We start from the raw sequence: 19,981 nt of genomic DNA on the forward strand, positions 1-19,981 counted from the left end.
TATATATATATATATATATATATATATATATATATATATATATATATATATATATATATATATATATATATGCGCATAGCAAAAGAATAACAAAATCTATTGATGCAAAATAATTAATTTTTTATGGACAACTTTTTAAAACAATAGTAAATAAAAAAGCCAGTGGAGGGTTCAAGAACGTTCTAAGTGAAACAGGAAAATTTGCAGACAGATCGTAAGGATTTAATAAAAAAACAAACAATGTTTTTGTTTTTTAATCGCCTTTCTTACACCAGGTGGCAGCGTTGTTCCGTTGTTTTCTATCATGATTCGTTGTCTGCAAGAATGTCATCATCAGACGCGTATATCCTTACATCAAATCAGCCATCGTTGATATTTTCGTTCGAATACGATAAAAAAAAAAAATAAATAAAAACCTCCTTTTCACAACGTGGCGCAACGGATAACAGCGTTGATGAATACTCAGTTCTAAGTGACAGTCTTTCGAGAGTTGAGGTTTCAGTCATTACTTCAGGCGTTAATAATGAAAAGGAGAAGGCAGTATAAAAAAGATAATAACAAATGTCTATCTATTAGACATGTGTATCTTATCAAACTCGAGAATCTTTTTATTGAACTTGGGAATCTTTTTGTCAAACTCGGGAATCTACATAGAATTTCGAACTGAACACTTTATTTAATCGACGGGGATAGCATACTGAGAAATAGAATCGTGTGCCGCAGCAGCATCGTCTCGGAACCAACACACAAGATCAATTGACAAAAAAAACTTTGTGAAACCATACGTGCCGCTGGAAACGTGATGGGATCCTTCTATCGATCCAGTAGATATCTCACTGCTGGATGCAATTCTCTAGCTTCGACTAAGGATGGAGTACTGTTGCCACATCTGGGCAGGAGCTGCTAGAAAGGACTTATCCTGCCTTGATAGAGTTCAAAATAGACTTTGTAGCCTCATAGGGGATGTCCTTTTCTCTTCCCTGCAACCTCTTTCTCACAGAAGAGATATTGCGAGTTTGTCTCTGCTTTATTGTTATTTTTATGGCAAGTGCTCGACTGAGCTCTAATCTATGGTTCCCCTCGCCAAACTTTCACAAGAAACACTTGTCTAGCAGAAAACGCTATCAATAATTCCCCCACTCTTTGGTCCTGGATATGACCTAAAACTATATCCGATGGTGAGGCCCCACCTTACGGGCCTTGGGGAGTGTGGAGCCATCCTTTAATTGCCATTGCTCCGGGGTCCACTGTGACCCGGAGTGGTAGTACCTGTTAGGGTCCAAACTATGGGTTAAATAGAACCTGACTTAAAAAAAAATATATATACTCCATTAAAAATCGTTCCTCAAAATAACTAGATTCGGCATTAAATAACCTGAAAAAGGTTGATATGCCATAAAACAAAAACAACGAACCAATCAACCCCCACTCTTTATCTGTGCCTGAACCTAAACGTAGATTCCATGAACAAAGCTTCTTTCTTAGAACTGCACGCCTATGGAATTGTCTTCCGTTTTCCTGCTTTCCAACTGACTACAATATGGTTGTCTTCAAGTCTTACATAAACAAGTTTTTGATGAGCCGTTCCATATAAGTTAACAAATTTACCGAATTTCCATTACTAATGATTATTATATTGTACAATTTCTACTGTACACTCTTTAACCCTTATCCTCGAGTGACCTCAAGGCCTTGATAAGTGGTGATGCCTATGTAAAAAAAAAAAAGTTAACCCCAACACAATGGCTACAAGTAGAAAGAGCAATCATACCACCTCATATAAGGATGAAAGGGACAACTCGAAAGGGAGGACACCTGGGACTTACCAATCCCATAAATTTCAAAAGATGTCCCAGATGCCTCCAGACGCAAGTCTGAAGGTATCTGCAGCATCTTTTAAAATTTCACTATCCAATCAAGTGCGATTCTTACTACCGGTGTAACATGACTTATATCCCATTTTCTTCCTCATATTTTAAACTACCTGTAAAACTAAAATCTATAGATCACCCCCTCCCATGTGTGTATTTTTACGCGTGATAAAATACCTGCACATGTAACATGCGTTTTTATGGCAATCGGCAAAAATTGCAACTTTATAGTTAAATATTTCGAGATTTATAAAGAATCGGAATCTACAATTGTATCAGAATCGGGAATTTAATTTTTTATGGACAACTTTTTAAAACAATAACAAATAAAGAGCCAGTAGTGTATTGAAGAACGTTCTAAGTGAAAAAAAATTTTTCTTAGGAGAATTTGCAGACAAATCTTAAATCAAAAATTTCGACCCAATTGAGACATGGAAGGAAGAATGGAGAAACAATACTCCCAAAGGAGGGACAATCATTGAATACCCAAGCAAATAGTAGGAAATAGCGGGTAGCTGCAAACCGGATCAGAACAAGACCCTGCAGGACTGCAGTAAACAAACACAGGTGGAAACAAACAGACTCCCTAATCTGCCCAAAGTGCAAGGAAGCCGTCCAGGACACCAACTACTTGATCCTACACTGTCCAATCACCTGACCAGTAGAAGGCTATGCAACAGCCCATCTATCTGGAGACAATTTCTCGGATTGGCTAAAATATAGTGGTGTAGAGGTCTAACGCATACAATACTACTACTAGCATACCCCTGTTCTGTCAATTAGAAGTCCTAAATGATTCGCAGTTGTATTTTTGAATGTCACCTGCACTAAGGATTGAACCTTCAACCTCCAGAAGAGTGTAACTTTACAACTGATATTTACCAAATACTTTATTCACTATGCCATATGTCCTTGTGATAGAGTTCAGTGTGTCCAAGAACGTTTCAGGTGAAAAAAAAAGAAAAGATTTGTTTGTTTTTTTTTTAAGAAGAACTTGAGTAGATACGTTCATTTCGGCTGACGCCATGTGAGTTTTTGTGTGACAGCGTGTATAGATATTGTAGATGTGTTGTATATCAGCTTACCTCTGTTGCTGTCGGTGGGAGAATGTCTGTGTATGGAATTTTTGTATACGTAAGTAGAAGATAAGTAAGGATAAGAAAAAAACAAGTGAAGTATGCATGGTCCCCTGTGAGTGCACCGTGAACGAGGCATAAGAAAAAATGACTAAGTTCAGCATTTGCCCCTTTTCCCCTATTTAGCCCCAAAAGTCCCCAGTGTTACGTGTATAAACAATACCCCCCCCCTTTGGGTGTAACTCTCCTAGTAGAGGTACACTTCCCCTACTTACCTCCCTTGGCCGGCATAACTCACCTTCCTGTGGGGTGTCTGTAATATAGCCATTATGGAGAATAAACTACGATATGAATCTTGTCCCTAGCATCCGTGTTTGTTGTCCATATTACATGCATGTCTACACACATAACACCCAGGGAACGTCAAATCCAGGTGAAAATGAACAAACGGTGCAGTTTTAGGCCTTAACATATGTAAATTAGAGTTCTGCATCATGCAAATCAGTTAGTTACAACTTTTCAGAAAGTTTCATAAAAATCTAAGGCATCAATTTTTTTTAATAAGCACAAAATTTTAGCCATTTTAACCCGAAAAGCATTCCTAGGAGGCAACCAGAGTTTTCCTGGAAAATCCATCCTGTTACCTTTTTACTCATATCATGTTTAATGTTTGTGCAAAATTTCAAAACTTTCCAAGGTGTAGTTATTGAGAAAAGTGCAGACAGACAAACGGACAAGGGTGAATTTATAGGTCCGCCCTCCTTTTGTCGGGGGACCAAAAATTAGGACTTGAGTGCCATCAGCTAGAATCCAAATCAAAACATATAGTGGCCCAGTTACTTTCAGCTATCGTTAGATAGATTTTAAAAAAAAAGTTAAAAGAAAAAAGTTAAAAAGAAAAAACTTCTGGTGCTACAAGATCAGGTTGTCTGAAGATATTGGATTCCTAAGACGAAATGTACTTAATATTGATGCTTTTTGTTTTTCTACTTTGTTTCACAAAACTTAATTATGTTTTCCAAAACCAACCCACCTTTTCCCCCTTTTCCTTCTATCCATTTCCTTTTCTATCCCCCCCCCATTTCCTGACTGGTTTCTTAACTTAAAATTTACCAAACATTAATACTGTAACCTTCTCCCATTGCAAAACTCATTCATGTTCTGCAGGGCAAGGAACAAAAAACGATAAGATCAACTATAAAACAACCAAACCAAACACTACAAACTAGCGATTAAAGATACAAAGAGTTTGAAGAATAAAAACCTTCTACAAAATAACTGGATGCAACATCTACATATTAAGACCGTAGTACCTTTAATGTACATACATATGCGTGTCACGGTTCCCAGATTATAAATTATTTGATTAAGAAATCCTATTCATTAAAAAGAAGCTTAGAAAGTGATATAGAGACGCTAATTTAATCTTCATAGTATGTTATCAAATACTATCCGCCTTTTTAATAAATAGGATCTCCCGATCACCGAAGACGCAATGCCAAAAAAAAAATTAAAATAAGAAAAATGATGTCATTTTTGGGCCGTACGTGAAACTAAAATATACCTTCTTGGTTTTCTGGCTAGAATCCAAGCGTAGTATCTGTTCTGCATAAATATAGTATAATGATTTGTGGGGTTTCTCTTTGCGCCAGGCGTCCACACAATGGAAATATGTCACAGACTCATATATGTTGGAGATAAACCGTAATAACCAGATATATTCTGACACTACATTAACCAGATTACTTAGATAAATACTTGCCCTGCAGAACATGAATGAGTTTTGCAATGGGAGAAGGTTACAGTATTAATGTTTGGTAAATTTTAAGTTAAGAAACCAGTCAGGAAATGGGGTGGGGGATAGAAAAGGAAATGGATAGAAGGAAAAGGGGGAAAAGGTGGGTTGGTTTTGGAAAACATAATTAAGTTTTGTGAAACGAAGTAGAAAAACAAAAAGCATCAAATTAACATTAATAAAATGTCTACAATAATATCACGGGAGTCTCTATTCTTGCTGAATGTCCACAGAATGCCCAGCAGCGTTATATAACATATGAAAGATACCACTGTGGAATTTCCACAGGTCCTGCTAGTAAATACTATTTCCAAAATAACTGGATTCGGCATTAAATAATTCGAAAAGGGTTGATATGCCATAAAACAACCAAAACAAACCCTATAAATATATATTTGAAGATATAAAGAACTTGAAGCATAAAAACTGTTTCCAAAATAATTGGATTCGGCATTAAATAACCTGAAAAGGGTTGATATGCCGTAAAACAAAATAACCAAACCATCTTGTGGAGAAAGTGGCTACTAAGAATCAAGATGGCGCCCGCATGCGTTTATGTGGAAAAAAGTCTCGGGGAATCTTGGAGAATCTCGTACCCTGATTCCATAAATAACGAGAGGAGGAAAGCGGGAAGAGAGACGAGTTTGAGTCATGAAAACGAACGGACGTGTGTAAAAGAAGAGGTAGGAGAAAAGAGTGTGGTGAACGAAACAAACAAGGACTCGGTTTAAAGTAGAGTTGTAACGAACACAAGCTATTCCGGCATGACGTCAGGATTTGACCCCAAGCTAATTCCCCTGTTTGATGGCAGTAGCACTGATCACTCAGTGCAGGAATGGGTGGAAAAAGCAGAATTAATATATCAGCTCAGTGGGGTGAAGCGTATAGAATGCGTGGTCCCAATGCGCCTCACTGGGGGAGCATATGCAGTATACCAGCATTTGGCTGATGAGGAAAAGACAGATTTTGCCTGCATCAAGCACGCCCTTTTTACAGCATTTGCATTAGATCCAATTACTGCATGGAAGGAATTCATGGCCCGAAAATTACATCCCGGGGAAACGGTGGATGTGTATCTGGCTGAGCTAAAAAAGCTATCAGTCCTCTTTGGAGGGATGTCAGACAAAGGCTTGGTGTGCGCCTTTGTTGCAGGATTACCTAAGAGTGTGGAAGATCTGCTCCGTGCCTCATCCCAAGTGGACGAGATGGACATATCAGAAGTATTGGCGCGGGCACGAGCAATACTAAAGAAAAGCCCTAACACTATAGACCAAATGGCAGCTGTACAACCATCACAGGTTGGATTGCAGGACCTGGGTGCAGCTAAAACCTGCTATAAGTGTGGAGGACCCAACCATTTGGCCCGTGATTGTCTTTTGTCACGTCAACCAACTCGGAAACTTGACGGGCCGCAGTGTTACAAGTGCAAAAAACGCAGACACCTGGCCCGCACCTGTCCAGGAAACGGGCAAGGGGAAGAAGCTACAGCGCCAGTCTTCTCCCCAGATCGTCATTGAACAGGGCGCTACCCACTGTAAGCATACACATTAATGGAAGCGAGCGCCTCGCGCTTGTGGGCACTGGGTGCACCCAGACTCTCGTAAGCAAGATATGCTGTGCCACTTGGAAAGCAGAGAGAATTCCGGTACTAACTGTAGGCGGAGGTTCACTAGCCTTTTGTGGGGTGAGCATTATCCATGCAAGCATCAACAACGGGCCTGCAGTAGCCATGCGAGCCCTGGTGATGGAGGGAGAGCTTCTCGGGTACGACCTACTCCTGGGTATGAACTTGATTGCACAACTGGGTGGAATTACCGTGGACAGAACCGGCAAGGTACAGTTCTCCCGATGTGAGGAACATGTTTGTGCTGCCATAACTCTCGACGAGCCTGACTTTCATGCAGAGTATGATAGAAACACCAATGCATGGACGGCGTCTTGGAAGTGGTCAAACGATCAGCCACCAATATCCTTGCAAAACCGGTTATCGGAATATCCCCCACCCATGTGGCTAAGGGAACAGTATGAAGAAGAACTGCAAACGTGGATCGACAATGGCTGGCTTCTTCCATACCCAGAGGATGAGCTTGGCCCCCCCCCCGCGAGGGCTGATTCCCTTGATGGCCGTCGTACAAGAGACCAAACAAAAGGTCCGCCCCGTCCTAGACTACCGTGAGCTCAATGAGCATGTCGACCCATATACAGCAAGGGCTGATGTGTGTGCACTCAAATTAAGGGAGTGGCGACAGCAGGGATCGAATGTGGCAACTCTGGACCTACGCAGGGCCTATCTGCAAATACGCATTGAGAAGAAATTGTGGCCATTTCAGACTGTGGAAATTAGAGGAACCCGATATTGTCTAACCAGGCTAGGGTTCGGTCTAAATGTGGCCCCAGGCATTATGACAGCAATCATGCATGCTATCCGGCAGCAAGATGAGACAGTGCAACAGGCAACATCCTCATACATCGATGATATATTCGTCAATGAGAACCTCATGTCAGCGCAATTGGTTAGAATGCACTTTGAAAGCTTTGGACTAACATGTAAGGAACCAGAGCGTCTGTGCGATGGAGCAAAAGTTCTCGGCCTGCACGTGCGCAATAGCAAGGAGGGACTTTGCTGGAGAAGAGGAAGTCACGTTCCCAAGGTCCCATCAAACATCACTCGACGAACAGTGTTTTCGCTTTGTGGAAAGATGGTAGGCCATTTCCCTGTGTGCGGTTGGCTCAGGGTGGCCGTGGCAGCCATAAAGAGACGTGCAACAGCCGTCTCATCGGGATGGGACGATGCAGTACACGATGTCACCCTAAGGAGCATGTTGACAGAGACTGTGTCCAGAGTGACCAGTGATGACCCCGTTCAGGGAAAGTGGTGCGTCAGCGGGAATGAGTTCACGGTCTGGGTGGATGCTAGTTCACTGGCCCTTGGAGTTGCCCTTGCAGTTAATGATTCCATTATTGAAGATGCCTGTTGGCTTCGGCCAGAGAATGATTCGAGGCACATAAACCTGGCCGAACTTGATGCCACATTGAAGGGCGTTAACTTGGCGCTTCAGTGGCACGCCAAGGTTCTACATATCATGACTGACTCGGCATGCACTCATCGGTGGATAACCGATGCATTAAGTGGAAGAGCACAGCTGACGACACGAGCATCGAGTGAGATGTTAATTCGAAGACGGCTTGCCACCTTGGTCAACACCATCACAGAGTACGATCTGACCGTGGACGTAATGTTGATCAGGTCTGCGCTCAACAGAGCAGATGCTTTGACAAGAGTCCCTCAACGATGGCTTCTGGCTGGTGCCCGGAGAGATGCTGATAATTTGCAAAACACATGTGCAGCAGTTGTGTGTAATGTGAATGCAGCGCGCATCATGGACATTCATCGACAGTGTGGACATCCTGGCATCAAGCGGACACTGTACTTTGTCAAGATGATTGATCCAGGAGTAGGAAAAAAAGATATCCGAAGAGTGGTGGAAAGTTGCGAGGCCTGCCAATCCATCGACCCAGCTCCAGCACGATGGAAGAAAGGGGAGTTAGGAGTGAGTGGTAAGTGGCAGAGAGTGGGCATGGACATCACACACTACGGTGGCAACCACTTCCTTACCCTCATCGATTGTGGGCCTACACGTTTCGCAGTCTGGAGACTCCTCGGGCACCAGGACTCTTGCAACATTATTCGCCAGCTGTCATCCGTGTTCTGTGAAAGAGGTGCGCCCGATGAAGTGCTGACGGACAACGACCCAGCCTTTTGCAGCCATCAGATGAGGCAGTTCTTACAAGAATGGGGTGTGCAGCTGCGGCTTAGATGCGCTTATGTGCCTTCTGGCAATGGTACAGCTGAGAGAAGCCATCGCAGCATCAAAACAATTGAAGCCAGGAAGCAGTGCACCATCGCAGAAGCTGTGTACTGGTATAATCTCATGCCAAAGGATGGCGTCTCTCCAGGAACGGCGCCTGCAAACGCAATCTATCAGTACCGTGTCCGAGAAAAAGGAATCCACCCCGATACAACTGTGGCCACTGAGATAGAACGGAATCGATATGCCAAAGGGGATGCTGTCTGGGTGAAGCCACCAGGAAACCGATGTACTGACAAGTATAAACGAGGCACAGTGACCGATGTGGTGAGTCAGCAGTGTGTCCAGGTTGATGGCGTACCCCGTCACGTTAGGGACCTACGACCGGCGACACATGTACCACCTCCAGTGAACGATGAGAGTGATTCTGACTCTGAGACGAGTGGGCCATCGCTTTGGTTTGCACCATCCCTATCAAGCAGTGACTCTGATATCAGTAACCTCCACGGAGATGAAGCCTTCCCCGACCATCAGGCGGTGGATGAGAGCGCACGCGAAGACGAGAGCAGCACTGTCCCCCTTTGTAGAAGCACCCGACGGCGGCGATCACCACCCCCCTGTCGTCTCTGTGATCATGAGATCAGTGGGGAGTGTGGAGAAAGTGGCTACTAAGAATCAAGATGGCGCCCGCATGCGTTTATGTGGAAAAAAGTCTCGTGGAATCTCGGGGAATCTCGGAGAATCTCGTACCCTGATTCCATAAATAACGAGAGGAGGAAAGCGGGAAGAGAGACGAGTTTGAGTCACGAAAACGAACGGATGTGTGTAAAAGAAGAGGTAGAAGAAAAGAGTGTGGTGAACGAAACAAACAAGGACTCGGTTTAAAGTAGAGTTGTAACGAACACACATCTTCTTAACACCAGTCTGTTACAGATAAAAATTCTGTGTGCTTTTATAGAGACACAACCTCCAAGCGAGTTTTCAACCAAAGTCAGCAGTACTTACTCGCCCCAGTCAGTTAGGTTTTTAGGTCCCTAACACCCACCTAAGTTCATTCTTCTGCAGCAAGCGTTTGATGCGTTTTATTTAGACACGTGTGACCAACACAAATTCTATGCCATCCATTAATTGTTCGCGGATGCAGATCAGGTTCTCGTGATCACTCCAAACACTTTCTCAGTTATTCTCTATCTCTACAAATCTTCTATCGAACCTTGTGTTGATTTCTGTTGTCATATTTTGGGGGCTGATGAACCTCTGCCCATATGAGGGTTCTTGAGAAGAGTCAGAAGAGTATCTGTAATTTGATTGGCCAGTCTCTTTCTTCTTCTCTGCACTCTTTTTTTCTTTCTCTTTCTCTCTCTCTCTCTCTCTCTCTCTCTCTCTCTCTCACATACACACAGACGTGATGTTACTAGTCCCAGTCTTTTCTACAAATACTATTACGTCATTTGTTCTTCAGAATTGTTTAATTTATACTCTGCTTTCTTTGTTACAGCTCGTTTTACTTATTAGTCCAGTGGTCTTCACCACTGATTTTATATCTTATAATAATATAGTTCTCTATGTAACGTTGACCCACGCCTAAACTCAAATCTAAATATTAATTTTCTTGTCTGACGTCAATCTGGTGTCACCAAAAAAAAAATATATCATCTTCTTCTCTGCACTCTCCCTCTCCCTCTCTCTCTCTCTCTCTCTCTCTCTCTCACACACACACACACACACACACACACACACAGACGTGATGTTACTAGTCCCAGTCTTTTCTACAAATACTATTACGTCATTTGTTCTTCAGAATTGCCTAATTTATACTCTGCTTCCTTTGTTACAGCTCGTTCGATTTATTGGTCCAGTGGTCTTCACCACTGATTTTATATCTTATAATGATATAGTTCTCTATGTCACGTTGACCCACGCCTAAACTTACATCTAATATCTAAATATTAATTTACTTGTCTGACGTCCATCTGGTATCACCAAAACAAAAAAAAAAAACATCATCTTCTTCTCTGCAGTTTCTTTCTCCCTCACACACACACACAGACGTGATGTTACTAGTCTCAGTCTTTTCTACAAATACTATTACGGCATGTGTTCTTCAGAATTGTTTAATTTATACTGCGTTTCCTTTGTTCCAGCTCGTTTGACTTATTGGTCTAGTAGTCTTCACCACTGATTTTATATCTTATAATAATATAGTTACTTGTGTAACGTTGTTGTTACATGTTAACATGAACCCACACCTAAAATCCACACTTAAATCTAATATCTAAATATTAATTTACTTTCCGACGTCCATTCAGTGTCACAAAAACTAACTCATCATCATCATTGCAAACATTAATATAAGAAACGAATTATTCCCCCTTATTGTCGCTCTTTATCAGTTAAAAGTCATTGAAACCATTTCCTCTCCAAAAATTAAAAAGAAAATATGACTGTCTGTTTATGGTTTCAAATCGGTTATTTTAATCTATATAATTATAAAACTCAAATGACCTTGTAACGAGTGATGTAACCCACTTTCCGGTTTACAACAACCGATTGCGCATGCGCGCATACCCATTAACCCATAACAATGTAAACAAATAAACACAAATCGCTTCTTTTGCAGATTTTGATCTGCACACTGAAATATTAACGTTATTATTTCGAAATTATTATTTAACATGGAAAGAGTGGGGGTGTTTTGCAACTGTTCTTTATTACAACTATACTGTCGCTATTTTCTTATAACTAAACACTTTAAGCCGTTGACAAACATAAGAACAATTGTAGTAAAGCCAAGACTGCTACTACTACTACTACCACTACTACTACTACTCTCTAGCTGTCCCTTTTCCTTCCTTCCTTCTTTTTTATTTTTTGTTTACATTTCTAGACACAAAATAGTTGTGTGAGAACGGTGAATTTGTTGACACATTTACTAATCTGTTTCAATATTAGTTTTATTTTATTTTTTATATTTAGGTTTTACTTTTTGCTTCAGGTTTCATTAATTATTTTATTTTTAGATTTTAAGTTTCTATAACTTGGTTGAAGGATTCCAATATGGGTTTTTCATTCTTATATTTCTCATCGGTAGGATCATGTGCGTTTTTGCTGCTAAATGACTTTCGTCGGTGTTCGATTCATAGGAAAATCATGTTTAATTTTCGATTTTTGAGCGATTATTCGGAAAAATAGGTAACTTTACACGAATAGGGAGGTTTTTTTTTTTCATGTTTGAGTGATCCGTCTGTGATTTTTCATTTTAATATATTTTCATAGAAATGTTTCTGTTATGTCAAAAAAAAAACCTATTTTCTTTACGCCACAAGTGTCACGCTCATACAAGAATTCCATAGCTAATATAACATACTGACCCAACGGGTCACGGGTAGTCTAGTTTATTTATATATCTATAAAAGTGAACGTATCTGTCTGTCTGTCTGTCTGTCTGTCTGTGTGTGTGTGTGTGTTTGTGTGTCTGTGTGTCTGTGTACATTTCCCTACGCAATAACTTTGTCAATTTTCAGTCTACAGACTCGAAATTTGATATACAGGGTACTGATATTTGGGAAAATCTTTGTGATCGGTTTTCGGACAGAAATTCGGCTGTTAAGGGGTCAAAGTTAAACGATTTGACCTTTGAGAACTCTACCAAACTCCTCCGTCAATTTTGGGTATAAACAATTGAAATTTTAGATATAGATTCCTCGGACATGGATCTAACTTATTAACTTGATTTGAGCTTAAAACAATAAATGTTAAGGGGTCATAATAGGGGTCAAAGTTAAAAAAATTGACTGCTTTTCTTTTTTGCTCAACATGTATGCCCAAACACCAGGGAAACGCCGGGCTGAAATGCTAGTAATAAAAAAAATAAAAGCCATGTTGAGAATTACTTGTAAGTTTTTTTTTTTCCTTATAGATTCTTTTTAAAAATAAAAAAATGTGCAAGTAAATTCACATTTATAGAAAAAATATTCAGAAAAAACAAAACAATTACCTTGGATTTATTTTATGTAATGTACAATCTGTTGCACTTTAAAAAAAATCATTGAAAATTTTATATCTACATCATTAATTGCTAAATGAAAGATAACGTTTTTAAATTGCAACAAAATGTACATTACATAAAATAAATCAAAGGTAATTTTTTTATTCAATTTAAATTAAATTTTTATACCTTACTTTGTAAAATTTATAAAAGTGCACTTTGAAGATGAATAAATTTCAAATTGTATCTTGTACCTTTATTTTTAAAGCCTATAGTAAAAAACATTTTGTTTAACAATTTTCATGCCTTGGATGAAATGCTTTTCTAACTTGTATCTTATCTTTTTAAGATTATATTTCAAAACTCTCCTTCTCTCTATTTCAGTTTGTATTTCTCCTCACACAACTCATTTTTGCAACCCCCTCTTTGTATTATTACAGGGCTGAATATTCTCCCTGTTTCCGTTTGTATTTCTCCTCACACCACAACTCATTTTTGCAACCCCCTTTTTTTTATTATTACAGGTGTGAATATTCTCTCTGTTTCAGTTTGCATTTCTCCTCACACCACAACTCATTTTTTGCAACCCCCTCTTCGTAATACAGGTCTGAATAATGAAATAATCTGAATTTTTTTAAACACAAACTTCAAAATATTATTTTTGATTAAATTTTTTTAAACTCTCTTTCAGAATAGAAAATCTTTAAAATTTAATAAGGAACATATTTCATACAGGTTTCATTAACAAATATTCAGTACATAACGAGAAAAATAGAGATGAAAATTTCAAAAGGACTGTATAACTGGCTACGGTCAATAGTAGTCCTCGCCAGCGAAAGTCTTTGTTATTGTTATTCTATTATTATTATTTAAAACATTTTGTGTCCTGCTCTTTCATGCAAGGACTAATATATATATATATATATATATATATATATATATATATATATATATATATATATTATTAGCTAGGTTTATTTTGGTTAAATAAAATCAAATCGAATCATTCTAAAGAAAGTCTGTAAAATTTAATCTAGCAACCATTTTGGAATTGTTATCATTTCAGTTAATTGTAGAATTTTTTTTAACTAATAAAACAACAACAACAACAACAACAACAACAACAACAACTCTATGTGTCATGAATGGGTATTCAGAGGATTTCGGTACTCACACAATCAGTCCCAGAAATAGCTGAAACAGTTTATGATTTGAAAGCTGCAAAAAAAGTTAAAAGACAGACGACACTAAACATACGAAGGACTAGGTTAAAAATATCCTCTATAGTACCAGACCTAACAACACCTAACAGCCAGCCATGGTTCTCTCCGGAATGTGCTGCTGCCATTGCGCACAGAAATCACTTTTTCCATTGCTTCCAACATAACAGATGTACTGAGGCTAAAACCGCTTTCAGGACTGCCAGCAACCATTGTAAAAGAATAATGCTGAACACAAGAGAGTTGTATGTTCAGTCCGTCAAGTCTAAAGTGACTAAGCAGTGATTTGGTTCCTACCAGTTTTGGCAAATAGTAAAGAGGATCCTGAGCAGAAGCGTGTGCTCTATCCCAACTATCATCAATGGACGTGAGATAATCTCGTCAGCATCAGACAAAACCAAACTCTTTGCCAAGAACTTTGCAGCTAATTCCATTCTGTGATCAAGGCCGCCAACCCCCCATATTTATTTCTGTATCAGAAAACACGCTATGCAACATACAAATATCTGTGTGTGATGTTGCCAAGCTAATCAAAAACCTTGATTCCAGAAAAGCAACTGATGATGGCATTTCTATTATGGTGCTCAAAAAGCTTCAACCAGAACTCGCTCCCATACTTACAAAGCTGTTCAAGCATTATCTTAAGGAGAATTGCTTCCCATCACCCCGGAAAATCTCATCAGTATGCCCAGTATTTAAAAATCATCTCCCTCTCAGTACAGACCAATAAGTCTCCTGTGCGTCATGAGTAAGTTACTTGAATCTGTGTTAAATAGAGAAGTAGTCAACCACCTTAGCAAAAATAACCTTCTTAGTGACATGCAATATGGTTTCTGTTCTGCTAGATCTACATTTCATAGGATTAACGAAACTCTCTCGAGAGACCTCTTTTCTTGGACAATTGCTCTTGACATATCAAAGGCCTTCGATAGGGTATGGCACTTCCTGATCTATATTAATGATCTTCCAAATCACATTCTTAGATCATTCATAGACATTTCTGCTGACGATACTACCATCTATGGCAGCACATCAAAGGGCGTAAATGACCAAGTTCTCTCTGATTCTCTCTCCTCTGATCTTGAGCATGTGGTACAATGGGGAAAAAGTGGTTGGTTACTTTCAATTCGTCTAAAACCAAGCTTCTATCTTTACATCATCAACGTTCTGATCCCCATCTGACATCAATTGAAATGAATGGCTATTGTCTTGGGGAGGCTCAATGTTCTGACAAGCTTCTGAGCTTGACCTTTACTCTTGATCTAAAATGGAATACGTACATCAAGGTCGCTGGAAAAATGATGGGATCCTTCTATCAATCCGGTAGATATCTACCTGCTAATGCAATTCTCTACTCATATAAGAGCCAGGTACGACCAAGGGTGAAGTATTGCTGTCACATCTGAGCAGAAGCTGCTAGGAAGACTTATCCTGCCTTGAAAGAGTTCAGAATGGGCTCCGTTACCTAGTGGGGGAACCCCTTTTCTCTTCCCTGCAACCTATATCTCATAGAAGAGACATTGCGAGCTTGTCTCTATTTTATTGTTATTTTCATGGCAAGTGCTCGTCTGAGCTCCAATCTATGGTTCCTCCTCTCCAAATATTCACGAGAAATACTCGTTTGCCTGTAAACACTATCAATAATTTCCCTCACTCTTTATCTGTGCCTAAACCTAAACGTAGATTCCCCGAACATGCTTCTTTCTAAGAACTGCACATATCTGGGAACTCTCTTCCGTTTATCTGCTTTCCAGCTGACTACAATATGGCCGTCTTCGAGTCCAATGTAAACAAGTTCTTGATGAGCCGTTCCTTTTAAGTAATCCAATTTTACCAAATTTACACTTCTAATGATTACTATGATATTGTCTTTTGGCCACTGTACACTCTTCAACGCTTATCCTCGAGTGGCCTATGGGCCATGATAAGTGGCGATTCCTTTTAAAAATAAATTTAACCTGTAAAAGAGAGAGGAAAAAAAAAATTGTAAGTCGAACAAGCTTTCTTAAAAAAATAGTAAGCTGCTTTGATCATTTCTCGGAACTGACTTTATAAGTACTGAAATCCTCTGAGTTTCAATTCCTTATAAGTTAAAGAAAAAAAAAAGAAAAAAAAAGAAAAGCGTGATTTAAATTATCTGGTCTGCTATTCTATTCTCATAAGGTTTTGCCCGATACAACCTCCATCGATCGGAAGTTAGATCGGCGGAAACGCTGTCTGTGAATATTACAACGAAGATGCGAACAATAGTTTGAATTATCTAAATAATCCAAATTATCACTCCTCGTGTCCAAAAATTCCGAAACCGGCAAAAAAAAAAAAAATAAATAAATAAAATAACAGACAGAAAGCAGTGAAATGAAAGAAGGAAGCAACGAGCAAATGAATGAACGAGTTGTACACGTAGTAGTAGTATTAACTTCCATATATGGGCCACCACAGGTTCCGCCCCTTTTTCCTTATACGGTAATGACTTCCTAAATCGGCGTCAAATCAAAAAGGAAGCCTGAAAAAGCGCGTGACGCAACGCGCGCACCAGTCCTAGTTGTTCAGGCGAATATGGCGGACGCAGTGGATCAGGCTAGCCGGCGATCGGCTACACTTACCCCAGATCAAACCGACGAAGTATACGAAGCATTTCAAACCGTAAGTAGATAAATATATATACACCCTTCATATATAAGATAGTCATTTATATCTACTTCGTAAACTAGCTTTATTTTTCTTTCTTGTTTTTTTTTTTTTTTCCTTCCTGAGACCCCGGATCGTTTTATTTTTAGCCTAAAAAAATTAATAAATAAAAGGGGACGAACGAGATTTTTTTTTTTTTTTTCGACGGACAAAAGTGCGTGTGTGTTTTGTCTTGGCTAACACAATTATGACTTCGTAGCAAATTGTATTTATAACTAATATATATATATATATATATATATATATATATATATATATATATATATATTATACACACATATGTGTGTGAGTGTTTAAAAGCTATTTCGTGTCTGTACATGAAAGATTGTAACCAGGCCTTTTCTTTGCACACCTTTTTGTTATTTGTAATTTATTTTCGTGTCAACTTACCTATTATGTTATGTGTCTTATTTCTAAACACAGTTATTTTCTAGTTTATTAAAGAACACGTATGTTATTTAAAGAAAACCACTATAATTCTTGTATTAAACTACTTGATCTCTTAATATGAATTAAAGATGATCTAGGAAAACAAATATTGATATCTTGTCAATGTTATTTATGTTTTATTTGTGTGTGCGTTGCCGGCTTTTTCGGAATAGAGGCCGTCCCTTTTGATTCTTTTTTTTTTATTTTGTAAACTTTAAAATGTGATATATTAAAACGCTGCGATTACATAAAATTTTCATATTTTGCTATTATACTGTCAATAAATAGGCACTTCTACAGAATTTGAACCGGACCAAAGTGTCGAAAGCGACTTTTGCGAAAACTAAACCTAAAAAACGTGGGATCTTTTTAGAGTTTAATATTGTGTTTACAAAAAAAAAAAAAAAAAAAAAAAAATCACGAAGCTTGAATTTAACTTGAAAAAAAAAAAACTATGTAAAAATAGCGCGGTAGCAGAAGTGCATAAGCATCTAATTTCGTTCAAATTCTGTAGAAGCACCAATAAAATCACTGACTTTAAAGCCTCCATTACTTTTTGCGTAGAAACTGGTGATTTTAATTACACCGGCTACAATCCTTTGCCTTTTTACAATGACGGGCTAACAAAATACCCCCCCCCCCACGACCCCACTTTCACCGCGAAAAAATATAATTTTGATGATCCTAATCATTCTCTAAATTGGACAATTATAGCAAAACCAAGATCTCTTTAAATCGACGAAAACAATGATTTTTTTTTTTCTCGTTCAATCTTTTTTTAAAGCCATATTTTCTAATATAAACTGATAATATCGTTATAATAAACTTATATAAAATTATGACCTCACTCCGATCAGATATATTTTTGTGGAATTACTCCCATCTCCTAAACTCGCTTTATTTCTTACGTACTTTAGGAGAGAGAAGCTAAACTGGTACTATTTCTACTCAGACTTAGGGTTTGTATATTTTGTCTTTGTAATAATGTTTGCTTTTTAGGTAAAGGAATATCCGCCCGACAGTTGGAAATTGGAGTGATTTTATAAAATTACTCCTTCGCCCGATCACTCCTGCTTTTTTAATTGTTATTTTTTGCTATTTTGGTGCCTTTGCTAAATTCGAACTGAATTGTTTTTTGTTAATTAAAAAAAAAAAAAAAAAAATTAAACTTTAACCTAAAGTTTAATTTAGCAAAATCGGTTTAAAATATAAGAACCGCGATTTAAAAAAAATTTTTTTTTTCTAATCCGGAAGATTTCAATAATTGGATGGAGAATCTCCAGTCAGTATCAGAAACATTTTACAATTAGAATTTTTTTTTTTCTTGTGTGTGTAGAACTCCGGAATACAGCATTAAAAATTAGTAATACATACACATATCAAATAACATAAATAACACCGTAGGCGTAAAGCGGGGTACATACCGTAACAAGAGGCCGGAAACATCGTATTCCCCATCGTAACTGAAAAACCGTATCCTAGGGCCACCGTATTCCGGGGTTATACTATATATATATGTATATATTAGTCATCCACATACAGTACTGTTTCGTTGTATCACAACTCATCAGTGCGGCTAGACTAGCACCAGTCAGGGATTGAACCTATAACCATCGCGTTGATAGTCGACAGCTGTATATATTAATCCAAATTTAATATTTCGGCGAACCTGGAGGGACTCCCCTCCCGCTTCTATTATTAGTTTAGCATTTGGGGAGGGGGATATTTTAAAAAGCTAAATTCAAGAGTCTAAACTACTTTAAAAGGGCTAAATTCGCAAAATTTGGCTTTAAAAAAACGTCGAGAAGTTCTAAATGTGATCGATCGATTTATAAGAACGTTGTATTAGAAACTGAGTACCCGCTACAAATATTGACTCATATATATATATATATATATATATATATATATATATATATATATATATATATATAATAATTCACTGAAAAAATTGAAAAAAAAATGCGAAAATAAAAACTAACCCTTCATATATTTATAATCCTCTGCCTATTGACTTTTTTTCTACGGTTTTAAATCGTAAATTTCCTGACATTTTCGGGGCTGAAGCCTTTTGAATATCCATCGATTATTAATCTAAGCAAAGAAAATAAGTTGGCTAAATGTCATTCAGTAAATGAAAATTTCGGCGTATGAAAGCGGTACCCCGCCCCCCTTCCTCTTTTTTATTTTCGTCTTTTTTTTTTTTTCTCGATGAATTATTATCGAATGGACACTCTAGTCTGCTAAATTATCAATTGTTTTTTTTTTTTTTTTTTTTTTTTCAGTCAATATTTAAATATTTGTTGGGGTGCTCAATTTATAATCTTACGCTCTAGTAAATCGATCACCGATTTTAGAACCACTCGACGTTTTTTGCTAAATTTTACGAATTTAGTCTTTTTTATAAAAAGTTTAGCCATTTTTTTTTTAAATTTCGATTTTTAAAATTATTTTTTTAAAAATGCTAAACTACTAAAAAGGCTAAATTCGCGAAATTTTGCCTAAAAACGTCGATTCTAAAATCGGTGATCGATTTAACGTTGCATTAGAAACCTCCTACAAATATTTAAATATTGATTTTAGACTTATATATATATATATCTATCTATCTGGTAGAGTAGTGTCCATTCGATAATAATCCGCTGGAAAAAAAATACAAATAAATAATAAATAAAAAAATATATACAGAGACTGTACCTATCATGTGATCGAAATGTGCTTGTGTCAGGTGCAAAAAAAAAAAAAAGATATTTCATTTTTACCGGCTAATTAGTATTCAAGATTGCAAAAGTGTAAAACAACTCCCCGACAACGCCGGGTAGAATACTGTGACTTCTATGCAAAACAAAAAAACAGGAACAATAAGCTGTCAGTGTGACTGCTGGAGGATAATGATGAATGAATCATAAATTTCCATAAAAAAAAATTGTTTCCTGCTGTCAAAATATCGTAGGTGTGTCTTCCTGGCTTTACCCTTAGTTGGGTGAGGAGGAATGGAGATTTAAATTATACATTTTATAAAATATAAACTGATTTCAAACAAACATTTTAATAAATTGATTATTAAATATATTTAAACAAAGAAACAAAACAAAAAAACAA

At 37.8% G+C, this 19,981-nt stretch overlaps 1 protein-coding gene across 1 annotated transcript in view; it reads left to right on the forward strand.

Annotated features, from left to right (window-relative positions):
* Positions 1 to 16,235: 16,235 nt before the first annotated feature.
* Positions 16,236 to 19,981, forward strand: part of LOC145256447 (plastin-1-like) — a 158,745-nt gene continuing 154,999 nt past the window's right edge. The window contains exon 1 of the mRNA XM_080115375.1: positions 16,236 to 16,405. Coding sequence (XP_079971501.1) covers positions 16,319 to 16,405 — 87 coding nt within the window. The 5' untranslated portion in view covers positions 16,236 to 16,318. The remainder of the gene's footprint in view (positions 16,406 to 19,981) is intronic.

Source organism: Euprymna scolopes, chromosome 32 (genome assembly GCF_053919585.1).
Source record: "Euprymna scolopes isolate OS-2025 chromosome 32, ASM5391958v1, whole genome shotgun sequence".
In the NCBI taxonomy this organism is placed as follows: domain Eukaryota; kingdom Metazoa; phylum Mollusca; class Cephalopoda; order Sepiida; family Sepiolidae; genus Euprymna; species Euprymna scolopes.